Source organism: Curcuma longa, chromosome 20 (genome assembly GCF_044706935.1).
Source record: "Curcuma longa cultivar G26 ecotype Majalengka, Jawa Barat chromosome 20, ITB_CL_G26_1.1, whole genome shotgun sequence".
In the NCBI taxonomy this organism is placed as follows: domain Eukaryota; kingdom Viridiplantae; phylum Streptophyta; class Magnoliopsida; order Zingiberales; family Zingiberaceae; genus Curcuma; species Curcuma longa.
This window is the reverse complement of record NC_133880.1, coordinates 6,224,487-6,247,760: the sequence shown is the minus strand read 5'-3', so window position 1 is coordinate 6,247,760 and position 23,274 is coordinate 6,224,487. Positions and strand designations below refer to the sequence as shown.

Below are 23,274 nucleotides of genomic sequence, written 5' to 3'. Positions count from 1 at the left end.
AATATGCCACAACCTAGTAAAAAACTAAAACCAGGACATATTAAACTTATAGTAGTGATGATAGGAAGATGAGACACTAATACAAACATCTGCAAAAACAGCCTTTGTCCATGATATTGAAGTCGAACCTCCACTTTTCAAGTTGAGAGCTGCCAAGAGCAATAGTATCAAGTCGCTAACATAATAACTGGGTGTCAATCAACTTGAATAAACATAAAAGAGGATGGCTATTGATTATACTAGTAGCTTAACATAATACTTAACAACTGATCAAAAGCTTCACAATTCAATCTCGTAGTGAAGAGTCCTAAAACAATTCCTGATAAGTTTCTTGTTTCCATCCTGCTTCTCATGTTTGATATATTGAAGCATTGAAAAAATCACTCAGGATCCAAAAAAATAGGACTCAGAAACTAGGGCTAAGCGACAATGGTAAAGTCCATGAGAATATTTTACAACATAAGAAATGGACAAGGAGTCACCTATAAAAATTGACAAAAAAGAGGACAGGAATTCCCTGCTGAAGTTCCTAGTCAAGCCTATGAAAAATCACCAAAAAGGAGTCAGTCACCTTTGGGTTCTTCAATTGAGGAAGGATATAGGCAAGGGCATGTTTAAGCCAATGGAGTCCTTCCAGTAAATGAGATGGAGATCGTTCTTGGAAGGTCAACAGCCACAGAGTTTTGTTGTGGTACATAAATCTTAATTTGAAAGGACAATGCATCCAATCAGGTTACTAGAGGAGTAAAAATGTCACGAATTTTGATTGTCATCCATCTTTCCTTCGATTTGCATGGTTTAGACCAACTGAAATGAAGGATGAATGATGAATTGACATCTTGATTCATAAAATAATCCCTCCTAATTGATCCATCCATACATGTAAGCATTCATAACTATTCATTGTCAGCTCTATCTATCTACCATGTTAGTCATCCTTTGACTTATCAAATTGATGACAAGAGATCCACACAAGCATCTAGGGTAAGGCATGCAAATTTTATTGGATTCTCTCTAACCCAGTTTGAGCGCATCTATTTAAAACGATGTTATGGGGGAAGAAAATGGTTGCAATTCATTTTGTAATAATTTCAAACAAGAACCCATGTGTCTAAGTTGCCCTTCTCAGAATGCAGAGCGTGACATCAGAAAAAGGTTTCACACAACTGAAAATTTAGATATTAAAAAAGCACCACTACAAAGTTAAAAACAAAAACTTCAACTGACATATATTAAAAGATTTATTCTACTTGCCCAATAATTTTCCAATGCCTCCCATGACAACTTTCCCACTAAAGAAACAGAATGGTTTTTCTTCTTCCAGCAGTTCCATGGATTAGCCAAATCAAGCTCGACTTCTCTTCAAATCTTCTAGCAAGCTGGGACATATTACTCCAAAACAAGCTCTCCGCCTTTCGAAATCCTTCCTCTCTATGCATAGATTTTCAAGTCCGACCAGCTGTGTCTCAGTTTAAAACCCTAAACCCATGAGCTGAGGAGGAAGATAGAAAGAGAATCAGTACCACCGTTTCTCGTGGATCGTCTCCGTAGGGAATCACGCGACTCGGATCAACCGAGACGCCGCTCTTCGTGTTGATTCGCTGCAACCTTCTCCGATCGCCGAGATCAAGAGTTCGCCGATCTCTTTGCGCCAAGAACAGGAGCAGCGGAAAATCGTGGAGGAATAAATAGGCGAGGACTGAGGACAGTAGGGGATGAAACGGGTTATCGGGTCGGGTTGAAGATGTGGGTTAATGGAACGGATTCAGTAACCGATAAAATCAGGTTCGGGCCTGAATCCGATAAAGCGGATTCGAATTCAGTTAGACCAAGCCATGTAGCTCTAAGTCAATGGAGACCAAAAATATTGACTAAAACAAATACTAAATAATTAAAAATTAAAAGAGTGACATCAAAGTAAGTTAAATGAATTAAAGATTTTCGAAAAAAAAAGTACATGTATTAATAATTGTTATAATGTTTGTTTATTATTAATTTATATGACATAAATGTGCTAATTCTAATTATAGTTGGATTTAGAATATCAATAATTTATGAAATTACTATTTGTTATTTTTTTATTAATTCCAAAAAATATTTATTCTTAATCAATTTTATTGTCCATTTTATTTTAATTCTCTTGACACAATATATCAATCACATAATTAAAAAAAGATAGACTAATGGTGAGTTAGATGAGTCAATATAAATAAGTATAGAAACAGAGCCATGTTTGTCTTCTTCATCGTGGTCAATTACAATTTTTTTATTTACCTTTTCATAGATGATCATAGAAATCGACTATGTAGGACCACTGGAATGATAGATTTCATCTTTTGGAAATCTTTTATTAGGAGCTACGTCCGTCTTGGGCTATAGCTCAATCCACATTTCATGAGGTTGTTGAGATTTTATGTTTACTTAATATATAGAATATAATTACATTTGATTCGAATTAATCTAATACAATGTTGCATATTTTTATAATAATAATTCAATATGAAGCTCTAAATTAGATTTGACTCATTTGATTTTATCTTCGGCTAAATATCAATAATTAATAAAAATAATAAATCGTCGTAGTAATTAAGCTTATCTAATAAAGTAATTGAGCCGATGAACTATTATTTATTTGATTATTATTTTTTAATTTATTTATAAATATAATTTGAATTATTTTCAAATGGACATCAAACCTTCCAAACTTTAATTCGGATTCGTCTTTGATAAATATTTAATTAAATGGATCGACTAATTGCAACTTCTCTATCCTCTATCGTTCCATTTAAGTAAATTCAGCCTAATTTCAATATAACATATAGCAACTATAGCTAGTATAATAAACAAACATTGATATTACATTGCATACGAAAAGACTATTATTTAGTCTTGATTATTATTAATAACTTTAATTATCTATCCAAAATTATATTATTTAACCTTGTTTAATTTAAGTAATAACAATTTCGGAGTAATGCAGCATATCCGCCATATCAATAAATATCAATAAAAGATATTATAAATCCAAAATGCGATTACCTCGACAAATGCACTAAATGAGGGCAACAGCGGCAAACACACGAGATAGCAACAACAATGACAGGATGATCGAAGATGGCAACGGGCACGCGACGACCGATCAAAATCACGTGCATGAGGAACGACTTTGATTTTTTAAACTTAAATTTTTTATTAAAATTTTAATCAATTGAATCAATCAACAAATTGATAAACTAAATAGGTATAGTCTAAAGTCTAATAAAATTATCTTTAAAAATTATAAAATAATAAAATATTAGCTGAATTTATTTATTTATATATCATCATTAATAATAATTATTATTATATATTTTATTTTTTAAATCCTAAATTTCTTAAATTAAGTTATACATTAAAACCCCAAACAAATAAATTATTATTGCATTATTTAAGATCGAATCAAATAATATTAAATTATATTTTATTTCTCATAATCTCAACTATATGATTATATGATAATCATATTATCAAAGTTATGCATAATAATTTAAATCAAACATATACTTTCCTAATTCAAACAACGACTAGTTAAGGAATAGAAACAAGTTAGCCCAATTAAGTCATTCATTTCCATTAATAATGCTCTAAAAACAGAAAATAAGTATAGCAATTTCTTAAGTATCAACTTCAAAATATGTAAATGAGGATAAATCAAAGAAAGGTTTGACTCTTATAAATTAATGTCAAACTTTCGAAGTCAACCTATAAAATTATAAATATGAGAACAAATTGTTTATCCACACACCTCTAATATAGTAATAAAAAATTCCTCTAAATTTATTCTGTTTATCACTAGTCTCAGCATTAAGAGCTTTTGAGGTTTTGAAGATTAAATCCTTGTGCAAAATAAAACATGCAAAAGGACTTGAAACAAATGGAGAAAATACACTGAGAAGCTTGAATCTCACTCACAAGCTGCTTGCTATCGTTGCTATGGCCGAGTAAGTCCCCAGGGCAGCAGTGATGATGCCCACTGCAATGATTGTGATCCCCAACACAACCTGAAATAATTTGGAAAAGAAAAAAAAACCACATGAACAAAGAAGATCATAATATTTTCAGGATATTATATCACATAAATTATTTATGTAAATAATTATATATATAATGATATGTTATGCGTCTTATGATAAACACTTTCGTAAATATCTAATATAAAATATTTTTTTTTAAATTTAGAGTTTAAGCTTTAAAATTAAAAGAAGTAAAAATTATATTAGATGCTCACGAAATATACAATAGAATATGTATAATATATCGTTTCACTATATATATAAAGGGATAATCTACCGTGTGGGGATTTAGAAGAAAATATTTCCAAACCCATTGCAAATGGATCTACCAGTTCATCAAGATCCACTGAATCTATGTTACATGCAATAGTATCTAAAATCAGTATTGGAAATATATATGAAAGATCGACAAGGATTTATATTTGAAATTCTCAGACAAACAAAAACGCGAGATGTCGACAGAACTGTTCAACTTTGCAAATTTGAGGTGAAAAACTTCCTAATTCTACCTATGAACAGACACAGTTGGGAAAGTAGACATTCCTATGCAATTTCCAAGGAATTAAGATGGTTTTTTACTTAAACTGGTAAAAGTGAATAGTTTCATTCAAACTCTTCACTTTTTAAGAAATCAAGAAAACGATGAGTACAATGGGTATATTAATATCAAAGTAATGTCTGATAATGATAAAATAAAGGATGGCCTTCTGATTGTTTGCTCTATACATATAATGTAATTTTTTAAAAAAATGCTAAGAGTTTTATTCCTAGTAAATGCAAGAACAAAAATACAAGGAAATGAGATGTCCATGTTAATATACGGTAAATTATCAAAATCAAAATATTCTCTAGCTAAGGCTTTATTAATGTCAAAATGCTGTTGATGTACCTCGCAATCCCAGCCTTAACAAATACAGTAGGCTTACCCGTGTGAATATTTGTCAGACGGCCCAAGATGTGACCTCAAGTCTTCACGGCTTCGAAAAGGTGGTGGTTTAGAAACAACCCCTTTGGGTATATCCCTAGAAATGTCAAATCTTTGTGGACTCGAAAATTCATGAACTCAGAAGTTGGGACTCGGAAGTTCATGACCTTGAAAGTGTGCAGACTTAGAAGTTTAGGACTCAGAAGTTGATGAACTTGAAAGTGTATGAACTCGAACGTTCAAAGACTCGGAAGTTCATGGACTCAAAAGTGTGTAAACTCAGAAGTTCAAGAATTGGGAACATCTCCTAAGCGATCTAGCGATCGGATACCTCCTCGAGTAAGCCCCCTCTAAGCAGGGGCGGAGCCACGAGGGGGGCAGGTAGGGGCCACCGCCTCCCCCCAGCCTTTTGATTTTCATTAAGTTTGTCTTTATAAAAAAAAATTTTAATTGGCCCCCCCGTCTCATGGCCCCCCCCCCCCCCCCTCTCGTGGAAACCTGCTTCTGCCTCTGCCTCTAAGTCCTCTCCTTTGAGGACTAACTGACAACGCAGGAGCATCCCTACCAAGGAACATCCTCAACCTGTCATCATCCAGGTTGCAAGAACACCCCTCCACGGGAATATCTTCCTTGCACTCCGCCCCCCCCCCCCCCCCCCCCCCCCCCCCCCCCCCCCCCCCCCCCCCCCCTCTTGTGGAAATCTGCCTCCGCCCCTGCCTCTAAGTCCTCTCCTTTGAGGACTAACTGACAATGCAGGAGCATCCCTGCCAAGGAACACCTCAGCCTGTCATCATCCAGGTTGCAAGAACATCCCTCCACGGGAATATCTTCCTTGCACTCCGCCCCCCCCCCCCCCCCCCCCCCCCCCTTCAGTTATTTTACTTTATCATTTCTATTAACATCTCTCTGACTAGCAGTTTAGCAAGGGACGCAATCATCCATTCCACAAGTACCTCCTCCGTGGGAAAATCTCCCCTTGATTTCCCCTCTCTGGTTATCCTACTTCATCATTCCTACTAGTGTCTCCCTAACTAGAAGTCTACCAGGCAACGTCGTCATCCTACGAGAACATCCTCCATGGGAATATCTCTCATGGATCCTAACAATAAGCAATAATGATGAGGTGACGGGTATCAGACGATTGGACAGGTCATCCACACAATACAACCAAATATTTCATCCAAATATTTGTGGTCCCCACATCCACATCATCAATCAAATATCTCCCTCCTCAAATATCCTAACTTTCACAATCAAATATACCACAAACCAAATATTTATGGGTTCCACCATTATCCCTATCTCACTTCCAAATATCATAATTAAATATTTCATTAATTAAATATTTATAAATCACACTACCATTTTATTAATCACACCCTACCTACCCTTTCAATTTTTTATTTAATTTTAATTATTACATTAATTTTTTATAATGAATTAATTGGAAATCATCGGGCAAAACTTTGTGCTCGGTGATGTCAAATGTTCTCTCAAATATCCCCTCCAATAGGGGATATTTGAGATATGGAGATATTTCTCCAAATATCCCCTCAAATACCCCTATATTGGAGATGCCCTAAGCAATCTCCTTTGCAGATTCTCTCTCTGATAAGGCGACAGAAGATCTCCTATGCATATCCCCTCTCTGATATGGCGATTGGTAATCATTCCTCTGGTAGAACATAGGACATGTTGGTATGTGCTCTTACCTTTGCTCACTCGATCAACACACGTGGCAGCAAATGACAACCAGTATGAGGGCTTGCCTCTCATCTATATAAGGGGCAGAGTGTGCAGCAAGAAGGCTTTGACTCTCTCCCTCTTGGGCTCTCTCTCTCTTGGTCATTTTTAGCAAAACCACTCACAGTGAGTAACGAGGGATCAAGGCAGTGGGTTGACCTAGTCAATCGTTGTTCTTCTTCTTCCGACTCAAATCCTTCCTCCAGCGGAAGGCAATCTGACTCACAGCCTAACAAAACCCTTCCCTTGCAGAAGAACTCACTTTTTCAGTTCAAGCCCTTCTCTTTAAGGAGGTGACCTTCTTTGCCATTATGTTGACTTAAGCATCGAAGGGAAGGTCAATGGTGTTAAACTTGCAAATCGGATAAGCAGCTTGGGTGCAGCAAGTCATGAGAGGATTACCCAGAGATAGCAGATCACAGCCTTCTTCCCTTAAAGAGGCAGGAGATCAACTCGGGTGCACAGAATTGAAAGCTTTGTCGGACTCTTGAAAGTAGGAGACCAACGGGAGAACTGTGGATTCGGACCTTGTTAGATCTAACTTAAGTGCGGCGGCCTGCTATCGGAGTGTGGCAAACTACTATCAGAAGCCTGTTCACTTGCAGCAGACTGCTACTAGAGACTAGCTTGGCTAACTGAGATTGAAGGCTCCATCAGTGTGGACCCGAATTATTTGGTACGGTCGGATAAGATATCAGGGGACCAAGAAGGGAGATTCTAACCGCATCAGCTCCCAACATTTCCAAATGCTTTCTGTCTAAATTTGAAATACCTATTTTATCATTCTAAAATGTCATCCAAATTGCTCATCTATTAATGGAGAGGGAATATTTTCAAAATAAAATAGAAATGTTAGGGGGCATTTTGGCTTTAATAAAAGCTTGGGAACGAGCATATTGAAAAAAAGGGTTAAACCATAAGCCATTTTGAAAATTACCACTAGAAGAAAAAAAAAAAGGGATTTGGACGTGCTAAATGGCATATGATGATCTATGAACCATTGCCTCAAAGCTACCAAACCTTATGATGCCGTTATACCCCATTGAAATTATAGAGCCCATGAAATGAGAGGACTATATAAAGCACACTGTGAACTTAATGTCATTAATTTGAGAACAGACTACCTGGCATCTAGTAGCTTTCTTCCTTGCTATCTTCAGGAAACACAGGGTCGGCATTATGATCGCCTGAAAAAACATACCAAATAATAGCTCAACTTGTTCACAAATGAATACAACAAGAATCAGTTTAAAATCCATCAGTTCTACAGGTTTTTCTTCCGTAAGGAGAATATAATGGTTATTTGATGTATTTTAATCATTATCAAATCATTTCTGTCCCAACTATTCAGGTCCATTTATAGATCTTATCCCTTGACTGAGTCCGCATACCAACAAAATGAAGTAATTTCTTTTACTTTCTTCGCAGACAACCATTCACATTATTGTCATTTGAAAGTTCTATTTTGGAAAGACTTTCAGATGAAAAACTAGAAAGACGATGTGTGCCTGCAATTATTTAACATTTTTGCAATCCAGAAACAGAAGAAATGATGCAAAACAATGCTCGGTAAGAATCGCCAAAGGAATAAAAAAGGCCGTAATATACCACTAGTATGCTGAGCAGTGAACCAATCAATGCCATCACAAGTCCTGTAACCATGTCATAGTAGCTTCGTGTTAAGAAACTTCAATCAGGTGATTGATAACTAGATCATGCAATTTTGAGATAAAAATACAAGCAATGGTAGATGCAAGGAGATAACTAATTTATCAGCAATCAACAAATTAATATAAAACTATAGTGTGGGTGTTTTCCGTACTAACTTAAGATGATATCGAACTAGATGGTCTTGTATTTGAATCAGTAACTGAAGTGTATAATTCAAGTCTAATTAACTAATTAAGATAATTGATGGTTATCAAATGTGTGAAATGGCAGTCAGCAACTCAGCTGAGGTTCATCAATAGTGCCAAGGTCAGATCCATCCATATTTGGTTATGTATACATATTGGGGTTTTAGGGATGATAATGAAGCTATATGAGGTTTCAAAGATGTTCATAGTTTTTAGAATTGTGATAATAATTTCAACAATTTTTATACAAGGAAAATGAGGTTTCCATCGGAAGTGGGAAGTAGGAACAATTGATTGTATATTGTTTGGGTCATCGATATGAATAACATGGAGGGAATTTCTGCTGCAAAAACACAAATAATTTTATGGTTTACCTATATCTATCTTACTAATGCATGATAAGATATCTGGCATTTCTTGATCGTTTATTCATTTCAACCTTAGATGCAAGTTCATCAGTTGCAAAATTCTACTAGTACAATATTATACAACAAACAGTGAAACTTTTAGTAATAACTGTCAGAGAAACATACCGAAGAATGGTAGAAGAAAAGCAATGAGCACGGTAGAAACAACAAGAGCAGTTCTTAACAGCAGAGAGCACCAAATCTTATTAGCAAGCTCCTGAGGAAGCAACTCCTCTAAGCTCCTGGCTAGAGGATTTATAATGAGAGCATATGTTGTTTTCAGTTAAGGTAGAACAATGACTGTAAACGTCAACAGTAAGGAAAACCAAAGAGCTAAATTAAAGATACGTCGATGGTAAAAGGATATTTGGTGAACGGATTGATCACCTGATGACAAACATAGGAACACATCGTTAAGAACATTCACTAATCCATGGGTTGCGTGATAAATTTAAAATACAAGTAATTTATATCTTTCACTCCTCTATTTTATGATAAGCATGTTTTCCTCATTAGATTTTAAAAAACCAATGATTTTGATCTTTCTTAAGAAAATCCTGGTCGCTAAGAAAAATCTTCTTGAGTGCACCATCCAATTAATTAGACACAAACAATGATAGAAACACACAAGATGTCAAGGGAACATCAAACAGCAAAGAGGTGCCGATCTAAAATAAAATAGTTGATTGCTCTGTATGAGTATAGTGGCACAGTGAAGAAATAAGGATGAAACTAAAACAATTTAGAGAGAAAAAGATAAATGAGAAATAAGATGAAAAGATAGGTGAAATAAAGAAACTTACTAGAGGAACACTTTTTTTCTCAGTGATGAAAGTTGTACGTCAAATAAAGTTATAACACTAAATAACAAAGATGTAGAGGATTTGTAACTCATAGATTTAAAGTAATAAAATCATTAAAGTGAAGAAACATGTATACAGAAATGTATAGATGGCTTCTACGAATCTATTTGTATAAGGTGATAGACTAGATATCATTCTTGAAATTGAGGTAGCATATATGACACAATTTAATCATAGAGCATAGTAAAATTAGACGATATGAATTGAAGGCTTAATGAATTGAAAAAACTAATTAAATGTAGATGTTTAGATGACTTATAGCTTCATCTCTCCTTATTTATTGGTTTTAACTGGTCTAAACACTTTTCCAATTGAATTAAGCACGCATGGAAAATGGCACATACATGGCTATCTTTATTCATATTCACAATTTTAAAACAAAGTGCATGGTTGGCACTAAATTATAAGGACAGCTGAGGAACATTGTTTTCTTATATAGATTATAAATGGCATAAAATTTTTTTAAAAGGAAAAAACCAACATAATCATTGTTAACAATTACCGTTGTCCATATTGCAACTTTTGAGGCAAAAGTATTGTTTGGCAAGTTCAATGTCAGTTGGGAAAGTGTGCCGTCACCAAACATGAGATATCCTATGGCAGCAAAAGAACCATATATTGCTGCAGACAGAGAGAAACTGTTTCCAATAGGGTTATGAAGATATTTCTCAGGAAACATATGAAGAATCATTCAAAATACTTTTTAAAAAAAATTTGTGATTTTGCGCACCATATTAACAATGCTTTATTAAATTGTGATGGATCTGACATTGATTGGTAGATGTTTGGAAACACTGCATGCCCAGCAAAGCAAAAACCAAAAACACCAATAGCAAATGGAAAGCCTCCCCAATTCACAGCTCTGCCAGTGTGATGGAACCCAACTCCTTCCACGGTGCCAACAAAAACAATGGAGACAAAAATCAATAGAGTTGCAATCACACCGCCGGCTGCAAAGGAGTTCTGTGGTAAATTAATTACAAATATAAAGTGCTTGCTAGCTAAGAGAAAATAATCAATCTTACCTGAAAGATAGGAGATGAATCTGAGGTCACGCAGCCAAACAGTTGGTAAGACAATTAAAGCAGTTAATACTCCAAAAAAGTGAATAGAATTGATATGAATTCCAGCCCAGTGAAAAGCAGTCCCAGGGAAGATCTTATTAAGATTATCACCTTCTAATATAATGAATTCTACACAAAAAGCCTGCATCATGAAATAAACAAAGAGCTGTGATCAATTTTTTAAAAGCTACATATTATCATGCCATTCTCAAAAAGATCAAACAGGCAATGAACTCTCCAGATCAGAATGAGTCATACTTACATATAATTCTGTGTACAGTAGAACCTGCATCATGAATGACAGCATCAGATATTATACACTCACTAAGTAATCATAGTGCAGTAACATGAATAAGATCATCAGATCATCTTCACATACAACAAAACTGCTTTGACAAACTATCAAAAAGCAACATGATAGAAAAATAAAAAGACCAAACTAGACCAAATGTATAAATGACAACATTAGTCGCTATATACGTGCAGGAATACCACCAAAAGTTCATGAATAATGGGTCAGATGTTAAAAAAATTTAAACCATATTTTTTGCTTAATAAAAGATTTTAAGCATCCTTGATGAAACTCACAGATATCAACAGACGTCCAAATCTTCCAAATGCAGCTTCTCCAATATCAGGGTAGCTAGACAGGCCATCTTTACTCTCAAGACAATGCTTCATAAGAATGCCAGTGTAACAACAAACAAATGCAAAAAGAGCTAGCAGTGCCAAACTAGCCCATCCAGCTTCTTTCACTACAGATGGTGTCGAAATAAGACCGATCCCCACCATCACATTAATCCCTGGCCAATAACAAAATAAGAAATGCTTCCTAAGTACAATAAGATCAATCATTGCAGAAATGATAATAACTGCAGTTGTTTGTAGGCCTACCATTAGACACAGTCTGAGCTACATTACATCCATGACGAGCATGTCCACCAGAATATTGCAACTGAGAGGATAATGGCTTAGCTGAGGTAGAGGTGGAAGAAAGAGGTTTGCTAAGGTTTCTGTCTGATTCTTGACTCTGAGGAATTTTACTGGACAGCAATGGCAAACTCACGTCTGAAATTTGACCACTAGTTTGATTGTCAAAAAGAAAACTGGAATTAAGTCCAAGGAAACCGAAGGCCTGCGATGCAGATATTGTGTAGGAATCGGTTGTTTCCCTGTCAAAAGGATAACAGCAATGTAGGAAATTATCAGCTTTAAAGATCTTATGTGTGAATAGATTTGAGACAAAAGTGTGGATTGAAATCCACAGAAATTGAATAGACCAAGTAGAAAGTTTTTGGCATAAGGAGTAAAAATCACTTAGGAATCTAGGGATCAATTATTCAAACGTCACAGAACAATTATAATCATACAACATTTGGTAGTCTCAATTTTTAACAAATCAACAAGCATGATAGAGGTCTTATAATTTCAGATGACGTGTGTGTTAAAAACACCCAAATAGTGCGAGTGAATAACACATTCTTGACAAATTGAAGACAACAATCGAACATGCAGATGTCAAACCTAAAAGGGATAGGATGAGAAGTACTTGATTCAAGCTATACACACTGACAAAGATCCATGCTTTCTCTTTTAAACCTACCATCACTAATAAATCAACAATATGTTGAACAGCTGAGCGTAGATCATTGAGGGGATGGGAGAAAACAGAGACTTGCACCATCAACGTAGGTCATGCATCTCACTTCAAGAACGCACAAGTAATATATACCTGTAACTTCGGGGCCAATGTTGCGAGCGAAAAGCAGACGATTTCTTCTCCGCATCCGCGACCTCGTCTTCTTCATCTTCATCCTCACCCTTGTTTTGTGCCGACTCCTGATCGTAGTAGATCTGGCCATCAACGCTGTCCTCGAAGAAAAGCTCCAGGTCGTTGTCGTCGCCCCGGAGAGTAGAAGTAGCCATTTGCAGAGCAGGCAATATCTCTAAGCAACCCTAATCGCAATAGAGTGTGCGTGTGTGCGAGAGAGAGAGAGAGCGATCGCTGCGAGTGGAGCCGCAAAGGGAAGTGCTAGGACGAGGACGCCGGAATGAGTAACGAAAGACGAGGTTGGAACGCCAGCTGCGCCCTCCTCCGCTTACTCCTATATATAGCCCGCAAATCAAAATTTTATTTTTACCCCTATAAGTTATTTCCTTTTCTCTAAAATATTTCTCTTGCTTTTAAAATTATCATTTAACCCCTCAAATATTAAAAACCCTAAATTCTCTCTCGCTTTTAAAATTATCGTTTCCTCCCATAAAATTCAAGTCATTCGTAATGCACATGATCGAAATAATTTATTGTCCTGAAAAAATTCGATGTCTCTAACAATATTTACAATTTCTAACTGTAAATTTATTTTCGTTAAATTAAGTTACGTAATTCATCTTGACCTGATTTGTAAAAGACATTTTTTTTACTGAATTAATTTTCTTGCCAAAAATAGTTTGTCCTCTAATGGCGTTGACAAAGTTATATTGGTTAAAAACTCTAAGTTTTAAATTATAAATTGAATTTTTAAATCAGCTCACATTAAACTTATATAAAATTGGCACAAAATAACCATAAATTGATTTGAAAAAAGATTTTTTATCTGACTCTCCAATCGATGAAAAATTTATGTAAAACCGAATCAATTATTTTTATCTCTTATCTCTAAAATTAATCAGTTCCAAATAGATGGCACATCGTTTTGATTTCAATCTGGCGCCACCGAAATCTCCATTGTGTTATTTACAAATAAAATTATGACGAATCTTTTATCAAGTTCAACGTCTTGGATTTAAAAATCTCAATATATGTTTGAAGTGGTCAAAATCTTTTTTGTTAATGCTAGTTATATTCTGTCGTGTGCATTCCAGGTTTAGACAAGCCAAAATAAATCTAAATGACTAAGAGTAAAATAAGCCAAAATAAACTTTTACTTATGCAGGCACCACTTAGAGACAACTATTGAATTCTGAATTATCTGGGAAATCCTTTCTATATTGTAGGAGAATGAAACTCCTCAAAGAAATCCCATATACTGTAGCAGTGAATTGAAGTTTAATCATTCAGTTAAATTCTTTTTATGTAACCTTGACAACAATGGTTAGCAGGACTGAAGTTGATGGCGGCTTTTGTGAAAGATGGTATCTTTTAATGTTATATTGTTAATTAAAATCTACCACTGTTCTTCACTTCTCATGAAATCTCTCCTTAAAGATATTCTTTATGCTGTTGTGAACTGATTGATAAAACTGATTTTTCTTAATTTCTTCTTTTTCATAATAGGCAAAATACTCCATTGTTTGTATCCATGGCAATGTTTACTCTCATGCATGGTTCCTGTCAAATCAGGACTCTTTAGTGTCTAATTTTTATTCTATGTTATTGTATCATTCTTGTTGTTGTTACGTGATCGTCTCTTATTTTTGTTTCTAATTATATTGTATTGAGGTGTTAGTTCATAGCTGAAATGGTTAATTCTAATAATGAAATTATTTTCTTGAAAATTTGTTTGCCAAATCCATTTTTATCTCCATGCTGATGCTTGTTTTTGGTGTTACTAGGGAATTGAGCGTATTCATCAGAATTTCTTTTCACTATGATTTGGGCTTTATCTATTGGAAGGTTTGTTTTGTTCATCCTAGCTGGTGAGAAATGACTTCTTTATTTTTGTTGCCTTTGTAATTCATGATGTTGTGGTGCTCATTTATTTCTTAAGGTAATTTATTAAATTCATCCATTTGTCTGTTTGAGCAGGGTGGAAGCCGAGTCAGCGAGCATGATTTCGTAAGGTGGAAACTTCAATTCTTCTCTATCTTTGTGTTGGCCAGACTGTCATAGAGAACTACTGCGAGCACGGGATCTGGTCGGAGTTGTGTCATCCATTGTTATTTTCTGTTTGATCTTTCATTGCAAAAATTATTCCTGTACGAACAAGTTTATCTTTTAATAAAAAAATAATTTTTTTATCATATAAATAAATTTGTGATATGGATTTTAAATGTGGATTGTAAATATAGATTGTATGATTAAAAATTTTAATAATGATTGTATGTTAATCACGGAATCTTGATAAATTTTTTTAAATATTAATGACGAAATTAGCGATCGAAAATAAATTTGATCGCTAAAATTAGCGACTGACTTTGTATTCTATCACTAATTAGCGATCGAATACGAATTCGATCGCTAATTTTAACAATAAATATGATTTATAAATTTAGCGATCGAATTCGATTTCAGTCGCTAATATTAGCGATCGAAATAGGATTCGATCGCTATATTAGCGACCGAAATTCGAATTCGATGGCTAAAATTAGCGACCAAATCCTGTTTCGGTCGCTAATATTAGCGACTGAAATCGAATTCAATCGCTAATATTAGCGACCGAATTCGATTTCGATCGCTAATTTTAGCGACCGAATTTGAATTTCGATCGCTAATTAGCGACCAAATTCGATTCGATCGTTAAATCCAATTACGATGAAATGTTTTATGATTTTTTGAATCGATCGCTAATCGGAAATAGCGACCGACGATTAGCGACCGAAAATTCGATCGCTAATCGATGATTTTTTTGTAGTGAATAGACATAAGTTACTTAGTATTATATATATTTACGTAGTCTAACTAAGTTTCTTAAAGCTTGATTGTTGTTATCTTTCTGGTACCAAATGTTTAAGATAATACCCAACTCAACTTTGTGAACCTCAATTTAACTGTGTGAATCCAAGAACAACTCTAGTTATTGTTAGATTTTGTTTTCTAAATTTGCTCATTTTCAATCAAACTTTGTTAATATGTCTTTCAATGAACATCTAAAAAATGTTCCATAAGAAATAATTTTTTTAAAAATAGATGATTTGGATAGGCAATATCTTTTTTTCCCATGCCTTATACAAGAATGATGCATTTTCTGTAATATATTTGTTTGGTAGTTGTTTGGAGCATTGAAATTGTGATCGTTCTGAACTTGAATTTATAAGGAAGATCTAACCAAAAATTTTGTTTGATTTGATTTCATAATTTTTAATGTATTAGGTGGTATTTTAAATGTATTTGTATATGTTATATATTGCATGACATGTTATAGCAATAAATATAATTATAATTTGATTCAGAGTTAAGTTTTATGGTTTGTGAATTTATGCACGTATGTATAAAATTTCCTTTATTGTGTACCTTTGCTCCCAATAAAAGAGTCTTCTTCCTTCCTGTAGGCACTTGAACTTCACTATGTTGTGGCGCCGCCTGGCCCTCTTCGGGTCCATTGTCCCGGCCACTCGGCGCACCGGTGCTGGTAGCCGCTCTTATAGCTTCGCCCCTTATGAAATCTTCTCCCTCCTCCTCCTCAAGGAGCGGATTGTGTTCCTAAACGGCCCTATCTTCGACGATACGACTTCTGTCATCGTCGCCCAACTTCTTTTTCTCAAGTCTGAAGACCACAAGCTGCCCATCCATCTCTACATCAACTCGCTGGGTGGCGCCGTCACTGTCGGCCTAGCGATCTACGACATGATGCAGTACATCCGCGCACCGATCTCCACCATCTGCCTCGGCCAAGCCGCCGCCATGAGCTCGCTGCTCCTTGCGGCTGGCGCCCCTGGCAAGCGCCGCGCCTACCCTCATTCCAGTATCATGATCCACCAGCCATCTGGTGTGGTCGGAGGCCAGGCCACTGACATGGCCATCCAAGCTAAGGAACTTCGTAGCGTTCATGCGCGGCTCAACAAGATCTACAGCGGCCACATTGGGCAGCCGATTAAACGAATCGATGAGTGCATTGAACGAGAAATGTTCATGACTCCAGAAGAGGCCAAGGCATTTGGCCTAATTGACGAGGTAGTCCAGGCGCCCAGTGGATTTTGTCAGGAGCAGCAAATGCACCAATCTGATCAATGAGTCCTGAATCTTCAAAGGCCACGAAATCTACTGCGTCTCTGGATGTTTGTGAGACAAAGGCAACAAACACTACAAAAAAACCATAAATAACGACCGAATTAGCGACCGATTAAAATTCGATCGCTAATTTAGCGACCGATTAAAATTCGATCGCTAATTTAGTGATCGATTTTTAATTTTGGTCGCTATTTAACGACCGAATTAATATCGATCTCTAAATTAGCGACGGACAATAATTCAGTCGCTATATTAGCGACGGATATTTAATCGATCGCTAATTTACGATCGAAATTTAATTTCGGTCGCTATTTAGCGATGGAAATGAAATGTTGGTCACTAAAATAGCGATCAAATTTTAATTGAATTGCTAATTTTAAAATTGGGCGATACGAAAAGAAATTTAGCGACGGAATTTTGATTCGGTCGTTAAAAAATAACGACCGAACCAAAGTTCGATCACAAAAATAGTGATCGAACTCAAATTCGATCGCTAAATAGCGACCGAATTAGAATTCGATCGCTAAAGTAGCGATCGAATCCGAATTCGGTCGCTAAAATAGCGACTGAACTCGGATTCGATCGCTAATTAAGTGAGAACTAGGGTTTGGAAATTAATTAGCGACTGAACTAATTTGGTCGCTAATTAGCGACCGAATCTTGAGTTCGGTCGCTAATTAATTCTTTATTTTTTCCCACCCTCCTAAACGGCCCTATCTTCGACGATACGGCTTCTGTCATCGTCGCCCAACTTCTTTTTCTGAAGTCTGAAGACCACAAGCTGCCCATCCATCTCTACATCAACTCGCTGGGTGGCGCCGTAACTGTCGGCCTAGCGATCTACGACATGATGCAGTACATCCGCGCACCGATCTCCACCATCTGCCTCGGCCAAGCCGCCACCATGAGCTCGCTGCTCCTTGCGGCTGGCGCCCCTGGCAAGCGCCGCGCCTACCCTACCCTCATTCCAGTATCATGATCCACCAGCCATCTGGTGTGGTCGGAGGCCAGGCCACTGACATGGCCATCCAAGCTAAGGAACTTCGTAGCGTTCATGCGCGGCTCAACAAGATCTACAGCGGCCACATTGGGTAGTCGATTAAACGAATCGATGAGTGCATTGAACGAGAAATGTTCATGACTCCAGAAGAGGCCAAGGCATTTGGCCTAATTGACGAGGTAGTCCAGGCGCCCAGTGGATTTTGTCAGGAGCAGCAAATGCACCAATCTGATCAATGAGTCCTGAATCTTCAAAGGCCACGAAATCTACTGCGTCTCTGGATGTTTGTGAGACAAAGGCAACAAACACTACAAAAAACCATAAATAACGACCGAATTAGCGACCGATTAAAATTCGATCGCTAAAATTCGATCGCTAATTTAGTGATCGATTTTTAATTTCGATCGCTATTTAACGACCGAATTAATATCGGTCTCTAAATTAGCGACGGACAATAATTCAGTCGCTATATTAGCGACGGATATTTAATCGGTCGCTAATTTACGATCGAAATTTAATTTCGATCGCTATTTAGCGATGGAAATGAAATGTCGGTCACTAAAATAGCGATCAAATTTTAATTGAATTGCTAATTTTAAAATTGGGCGATACGAAAAGAAATTTAGCGACGGAATTTCGATTCGGTCGTTAAAAAATAACGATCAAACCAAAGTTCGATCGCAAAAATAGTGATCGAACTCAAATTCGATCGCTAAATAGCGACCGAATTAGAATTCGATCACTAAAGTAGCGACCGAATCCGAATTCGGTCGCTAAAATAGCGACTGAACTCGGATTCGATCGCTAATTAAGTGAGAACTAGGGTTTGGAAATTAATTAGCGACTGAACTAATTTGGTCGCTAATTAGCGACCGAATCTTGAGTTCGGTCGCTAATTAATTCTTTATTTTTTCCCACCCTCCTAAACGGCCCTATCTTCGACGATACGGCTTCTGTCATCGTCGCCCAACTTCTTTTTCTGAAGTCTGAAGACCACAAGCTGCCTATCCATCTCTACATCAACTCGCTGGGTGGCGCCGTCACTGTCGGCCTAGCGATCTACGACATGATGCAGTACATCCGCGCACCGATCTCCACCATCTGCCTCGGCCAAGCCGCCGCCATGAGCTCGCTGCTCCTTGCGGCTGGCGCCCCTGGCAAGCGTCGCGCCTACCCTCATTCCAGTATCATGATCCACCAGCCATCTGGTGTGGTCGGAGGCCAGGCCACTGACATGGCCATCCAAGCTAAGGAACTTCGTAGCGTTCATGCGCGGCTCAACAAGATCTACAGCGGCCACATTGGGCAGCCGATTAAATGAATCGATAAGTGCATTGAACGAGAAATGTTCATGACTCCAGAAGAGGCCAAGGCATTTGGCCTAATCGACGAGGTAGTCCAGGCGCCCAGTGGATTTTGTCAGGAGCAGCAAATGCACCAATCTGATCAATGAGTCCTGAATCTTCAAAGGCCACGAAATCTACTGCGTCTCTGGATGTTTGTGAGACAAAGGCAACAAACACTACAAAAAGACCATAAATAACGACCGAATTAGCGACCGATTAAAATTTGATCGCTAATTTAGCGACCGATTAAAATTCGATCGCTAATTTAGTGATCGATTTTTAATTTCGGTCGCTATTTAACGACCGAATTAATATCGATCTCTAAATTAGCGACGGACAATAATTCAGTCGCTATATTAGCGACGGATATTTAATCGGTCGCTAATTTACGATCAAAATTTAATTTCGGTCGCTATTTAGCGATGGAAATGAAATGTCGGTCACTAAAATAGCGATCAAATTTTAATTGAATTGCTAATTTTAAAATTGGGCGATACGAAAAGAAATTTAGCAACGGAATTTCGATTCTGTCGTTAAAAAATAACGACCGAACCAAAGTTCGATCGCAAAAATAGTGATCGAACTCAAATTCGATCGCTAAATAGCGACCGAATTAGAATTCGATCGCTAAAGTAGCGACCGAATCCGAATTCGATCGCTAAAATAGCGACTGAACTCGGATTCGATCACTAATTAAGTGAGAACTAGGGTTTGGAAATTAATTAGCGACTGAACTAATTTGGTCGCTAATTAGCGACCGAATCTTGAGTTTGGTCGCTAATCAAATTTCGATCGCTAAATGGAATTACGACGAATTATTTTGTGATTTTTTTTCGATCGTTAATCGATCGTTAATCAGATTTAGCGATCGATTAGCAACCGAAAATTCAGTCGCTAATCGATATTATTTTTGTAGTGAAAGGCCTTTAATTTTTCTTCTGATACAAAGATTGCGATGCCTGAGAGATTGCAGAGTATTCATGCTTCTGACTATTGTGTACATGCAACTAATCAATCAACTTTGCCATTGCAGAATATAATCAATTCTCCATTAGCTTCCAAAGTAGAGTCTTGTGAGATTTGCCTTGAAATTGTCAACGACCCACACACTGACTGCACTGAAATTGTGGGGGACCTTGATAAATGCAATGGTACTATGTCCAAATCCACAGTTGTTACTACTGAAAAGAAAAGTCCACAGGCCTTGATAAATGACAAGCTTGAAGGAATATACATAATTATTTGTCTAACATTAACAAATAATCTCATAAAATTATTGGTTCCTTAACTAGGATGGTAAAGAAATTAAATAATTATTAATAAATTTAATATTTAACTCAATAAGAATTTATTTATATTTAGTTAGAATGCAATTTAAATAAATAACTTTAAACGTCTATAACAAACACACATATATATATACTCAACTTATGAATATTAAATCTAAGTATTCAATTTTTAGGATCAGTCTAATTTTGTTGGTAGACGAGTTAATCATACAAAAAATTTTCATCGACCATCAGATAAATTCAAGAAGCGCAAATGTCCACAACCTAATGGTCCAGCATTATTAGTAATTTGAGCATCGTACGTAGATGTTCGAAAATACTTAACGTGGGAATTAAATCCTCACTATTTAGATTACAATCGCACTGTATCCCAAAGGATATATAAATAATATTTATAAACAATATCTACAAACAATATCTACATATTCAATAATAAAATTATTATTAAACTTATAAACAAATAAAAATTTTTGTCAAAATGAATAAAAAAATTTTAATTTCAAACTCATTAACTAATTAAACAATTAAACATTTAAAAATATAAAAATTTTAACAATCAAACAAATTTAAATTAAAAATTAGGTTCAACAATATCTAAACAAAACAAATTTAAATCAAACTTAGAGCATGCAAGGGTGTTATAATGCCTTTCACTTCATTATAAAGCATAGGATCCACTGCCACATATCATTATAACACCATACCTCTTTCACCCACATTCCTATTAACATTAACACTCATTATTTATGGGTCCCATCATCCACTCAATCATCTTAAAATTATATATATTAAATAAATATATTTTAAAAATATTTTAAAATATTAAAATTATTATATTGTTTTTAATAATAATCTTACTTTTAAAATAATAATTTTACTATTTTTAAAAAATAATATTAAAAAGTGGGTGTATTTTATGATAATTAATAAACGGTTAAAATTACAAAGTTGGGAAAACAAAATTTATTTAAAATTGGCATGTAATTATAAAATTGAAATACAATAATAACTTAGAATAAACCACACTATGATGAAATTAAAAATAACATATAAAATACTAATTCACAGAATATTATTATACCGCCCCCAAATATGCTCAACTAAGTCGGCGTGAAGTTGGTGATGAACTTGAGTGTCACGTAGCTCAGAATTTATCCGAAGATAATCTTAAAATCCTCGATTTGAGCCATGGATAGGTTGTGCGAGTTCGTCACCTTCATCATTGTACCAATTTGTCATGTGAGCTCCCTCATTCTCAACAATCATGTTATGCAAAATAATACATGCTAACATGATTTGTTTTAACTTTTTCCTATACCAATAATGAGCTGAACCTCTGACAATCGCCCATCGAGATTGGAGCACCCTAAATGCCCATTCGACATCTTTTCTTGCAGACTCTTGTCTTTCCTTAAACAACTTTCTCTTGGGATCCTCCGGGTAAGGAAAAGCCTTAACGAAAGTAGCCTACTTTGGATATATTCCATCTGTTAAATAATAACCCTTCGTATATGCAGAGCCGGCCCTGGGCCAGGGCAACCAGGGCGACGGCCCAAGGCCCAAACATTAGGAGGGGCCTAATTTTTTTACTTTTAATTTTTTAGGTTTAGCCGTTTAGGGTTACGCTGACATCGATTGAGCGACTTCACCATCCTCCTTTCGTCGCAAGTTCGTCTGCACGACTGAATCACTGCATCGCCGTCAGCGAGGAGACAGCAAAAGCGGCGGCGATGCGGCTCCACTCCAGTGAAAATCGTGTGAAAACCCTAGAGAAGGCGATCCTCTCACAGTCTCACTTTTGCCCCATCCCCCGTCTGGCCGTCTTCCCTTGTCGAGTACTCCTGCCGTGGGCGCCGGGCGACGTTGCCTTGGTTGCGAGTTGTGACTCCTCATCCTTTCTCCGGAAGGAAGACCCAACAAGCGACAGGGACAGGTATGTATCTTTGTACAGTAGGAATAGTCAAATAGATTGATACACTTGGTGGACAACTAATTTAATTTCTAATGGATGGAGAAAAAAAAAGAAAAGAACCAAAAGGTTCTTCACAATCTTACACTTATAGTAGCACATTGTCCATTTTCAATTTTTTTTTCATTTTTAAGTATCCATCTTTGATCTTTCACCAAGCTTCTTCGGGCTTTTGAAGGCATGTGATTTCAGGTTTATTCATGGACTTGAATTAATCAGGGGTGTGCATCCTGTGCCAAGCTGTGTTAGACTATAAAATTCCATGCAAATCCTATCTCAATGTCTCATGATTGAGAAAACAGAAAAGTATTAAACATATTTTCCACATTCATAGCCTTGAATTCTTATCTCATGAGAACCTTCATTCTGCTTTGTTTCTTTACTTTCTCTATAAACGCCTCAATCATTTCCTGCCACTCATCTCTCATTCTCTCTATTGGTCCTCCTCCACTTTACTTAATCATGAGACAACTTTGGTTCTCACAGCTTAGCACGGGATTAAACAGCTTGGACTAGGAAATATGGTTCTCATGAGACAAGATTTGCATTATATTGTGGTTGAAAGGAAATTCCAAAGTAGATGTTCAACCAACCTACCCTATAAGATACATGTTCTTTATCTGAATTTCTTAATCATTTTAATCTAATCCAAAAGCACTTTTCAGAAAATAATTATTTAATACTTGTTCCAGTAAAAGGAGTAAAATTTGATCTATATGAAAAAAAGAATATAATTGCTTTATAAGTTCTTTATCATAACCAAGGCTGTTCTTAACTCTTCAATTCTTCTACAGTTCCACGGGTTGTGAATCTCTGCCGCGAACTGCCCCACAGGCCACAACTACTTCTACAGTTCCACACGCCACAAAA

The 23,274-nt window shown here is 36.3% G+C and overlaps 2 protein-coding genes and 2 pseudogenes across 2 annotated transcripts; 3 read left to right on the top strand and 1 right to left on the bottom strand.

Annotated features, from left to right (window-relative positions):
* Positions 1-3,947: 3,947 nt before the first annotated feature.
* LOC141812950 (amino acid transporter AVT1A-like) lies at positions 3,948-12,836 on the bottom strand. Its single transcript, XM_074700890.1, has 12 exons — positions 12,643-12,836; positions 11,805-12,082; positions 11,499-11,713; positions 11,173-11,196; positions 10,872-11,052; positions 10,577-10,796; positions 10,349-10,484; positions 9,351-9,370; positions 9,110-9,255; positions 8,329-8,372; positions 7,845-7,907; positions 3,948-4,040 (listed from the first exon to the last, which is right to left on the bottom strand). The coding sequence occupies exons 1-12, from the start codon at positions 12,834-12,836 to the stop codon at positions 3,948-3,950; spliced, it is 1,614 nt and encodes a 537-aa protein (XP_074556991.1).
* A 3,301-nt stretch (positions 12,837-16,137) lies between these two features.
* On the top strand, positions 16,138-16,803 carry LOC141812949 (uncharacterized). Its single transcript, XM_074700889.1, has one exon. The coding sequence runs from the start codon at positions 16,138-16,140 to the stop codon at positions 16,801-16,803; it is 666 nt and encodes a 221-aa protein (XP_074556990.1).
* LOC141812948 (ATP-dependent Clp protease proteolytic subunit 2, mitochondrial-like) lies at positions 16,800-18,039 on the top strand (annotated as a pseudogene).
* Positions 18,036-19,253, top strand: LOC141812947 (ATP-dependent Clp protease proteolytic subunit 2, mitochondrial-like; annotated as a pseudogene).
* The last annotated feature ends 4,021 nt before the right edge of the window (positions 19,254-23,274 follow it).

Coding starts and splice junctions, on each gene's coding strand:
- LOC141812950 (XM_074700890.1), bottom strand. CDS start 12,836: ATGGCTACTTCTACTCTCCGGGGCGACGACAACGACCTGGAGCTTTTC. Junction 8,373..9,109: donor TTTTCTTCTACCATTCTTCG/GTATGTTTCTCT, acceptor ACATGGTTACAG/GACTTGTGATGGCATTGATT. Junction 7,908..8,328: donor CACTGCTCAGCATACTAGTG/GTATATTACGGC, acceptor ATGTTTTTTCAG/GCGATCATAATGCCGACCCT.
- LOC141812949 (XM_074700889.1), top strand. CDS start 16,138: ATGTTGTGGCGCCGCCTGGCCCTCTTCGGGTCCATTGTCCCGGCCACT.